The sequence below is a fragment of the Hippopotamus amphibius genome, chromosome 3 (assembly GCF_030028045.1).
Source record: "Hippopotamus amphibius kiboko isolate mHipAmp2 chromosome 3, mHipAmp2.hap2, whole genome shotgun sequence".
NCBI lineage: Eukaryota > Metazoa > Chordata > Mammalia > Artiodactyla > Hippopotamidae > Hippopotamus > Hippopotamus amphibius.
In genome coordinates this window covers 11,013,106-11,015,067 of record NC_080188.1, presented here as the reverse complement: position 1 = coordinate 11,015,067, position 1,962 = coordinate 11,013,106, and the positions used below count along the sequence as shown (strand labels likewise).

Here is a 1,962-nt window from a genome sequence, read left to right as displayed (position 1 = left end):
GTCTGTGTTTTCTTTAAGCTTGCAGCACCCGTCACTCACCTCGAGTCGCCGAGCTGGTTTCAGCATTCTAAGAGGTGGGTCAAAAAGGATCTTGCTTTGATGTATGTTATAGAGTGTTCTGCCTATGTTTTCCTCTAGGAGTTTTATACTGTCTGGCCTTACATGTAGGTCTTTAATCCATTTGGATTTATTTTTGTGTATGGTGTTAGGAGGTGTTCAAATTTCATTCTTTTACATGTTGCTGTCCAATTTTCCCAGCACCACTTATTGAAGAGGCTGTCATTTTTCCGTCTGTATATCCTTGCCTCCTTTCTCAAAGATAAGGTGCCCATATGTGCTTGGGCTTACCTCTGAGTTCTCTATTCTGTTCCATTGATCTTCCTTTCTGTTTTTGTGCCAGTACCATACTGTCTTGATCACTGTGGCCTTCTAGTATAGTTTGACGTCAGGAAGCCTAATTGCGCCAACTCCATCTTTCCTTCTCAAGATTGCTTTGGAAAAAGAAGCTGGAAGAGGCAGGCGGGTTGGGACCACCTTCATTACAGGCCGCCGGTGGTATCATGGCGACCCGGAACCCCCCTCCCCAAGAATATGAAAGTGATGATGATTCTTACGAAGTGTTGGATTTAACTGAGTATGCAAGAAGACACCACTGGTGGAATCGAGTGTTTGGCCACAGTTCCGGACCTATGGTAGAAAAATACTCAGTAGCCACCCAGATTGTAATGGGTGGAGTGAGTGGCTGGTGTGCAGGATTTTTGTTTCAGAAAGTTGGAAAACTTGCAGCAACTGCAGTAGGTGGTGGCTTTCTTCTCCTTCAGATTGCCAGTCACAGTGGCTATGTGCAGATTGACTGGAAGAGAGTTGAAAAAGATGTAAACAAAGCAAAAAGACAGATTAAGATTCGAGCAAATAAGGCAGCACCTGAAATCAACAATATAATAGAAGAAGCAACAGAATTTGTCAAGCAGAACATTGTGATATCCAGTGGATTTGTGGGAGACTTTTTGCTAGGCCTTGCGTCTTAAGGATGTGAATGTTCTATCACGGTGGAGTCACCTCTGAGGAGAGAAATGGTGGTGACAAGATGGTCTCAACATTACCCACTGACAGATTCTCCAGGATGACAAGAAACAACTACCTGGACAATACCAAACTTACTGCTTAGCATTTTGCCATCTGAAATGTGGCAGACTAGTATCTGCTATAAAACAACCTGTATGGTATGTGTATAATAGTATTCCAGAGCAAAACATGGCTTTCATTATTTTTTAAAAATTTGCATTTGTTTAAAATTTGCCTGTAAAACACTACCATTGAATATAGACGTTCAGAGAGAAAAAATCTGTTGGATATATCCCCCAGTGAAATATTACCATCATTTTATTTAAATAGGCTGTTCTCCATTGTGCTTTTTAGTATAGTGCTAATAATTAAAAACTTTGTATTATAGCTTCAACAGCAGGGCTGACTTTTTTTTAAAGATTTGTTTGCAATAAACTGAAGAACTGTAATGCCCTTTTGTGGAAGGATTTACAAATAATAGAATTATTAAAGATAGTAAATAAATTTAATACCAGTTTAAAAAAAAAAAAGATTGCTTTGGCTATTCGGGGTCTTTTGTATTTCCATAGAAATCGTAAGATTTCTTGTTCTAGTTCTGTGAAAAATGCCGTTAGTAATTTGATAAGGATGTGTTGAATCTGTAAATTGCTTTGGGTAGGAAAGTCATTTTCACAATGTTGATTCGTCCACTCCAAGAACATGGTATGTCCCTCCATCTGTTTGTGTCGCCTTTGATTTCTTTCATCAGTGTCTTATAGTTTTCTGCATACAGGTCTTTTGCCTCCTTAGGCAGGTTTATTCCTAGGTATTTTATTCTTTTGGTTGTAATGGTGAATGGGAGAGTTTCCTTAATTTCTCTTTCTGCTCTTCCATTGTTAGCGTATAGGAATGCAAGAG

At 39.2% G+C, this 1,962-nt stretch overlaps 1 protein-coding gene across 1 annotated transcript; it reads left to right on the top strand.

Annotated features, from left to right (window-relative positions):
- Nucleotides 1-524: 524 nt before the first annotated feature.
- On the top strand, nucleotides 525-1,116 carry LOC130849898 (FUN14 domain-containing protein 1-like). The gene has a single exon (XM_057729143.1). The coding sequence runs from the start codon at nucleotides 561-563 to the stop codon at nucleotides 1,026-1,028; it is 468 nt and encodes a 155-aa protein (XP_057585126.1). The 5' UTR covers nucleotides 525-560; the 3' UTR covers nucleotides 1,029-1,116.
- The last annotated feature ends 846 nt before the right edge of the window (nucleotides 1,117-1,962 follow it).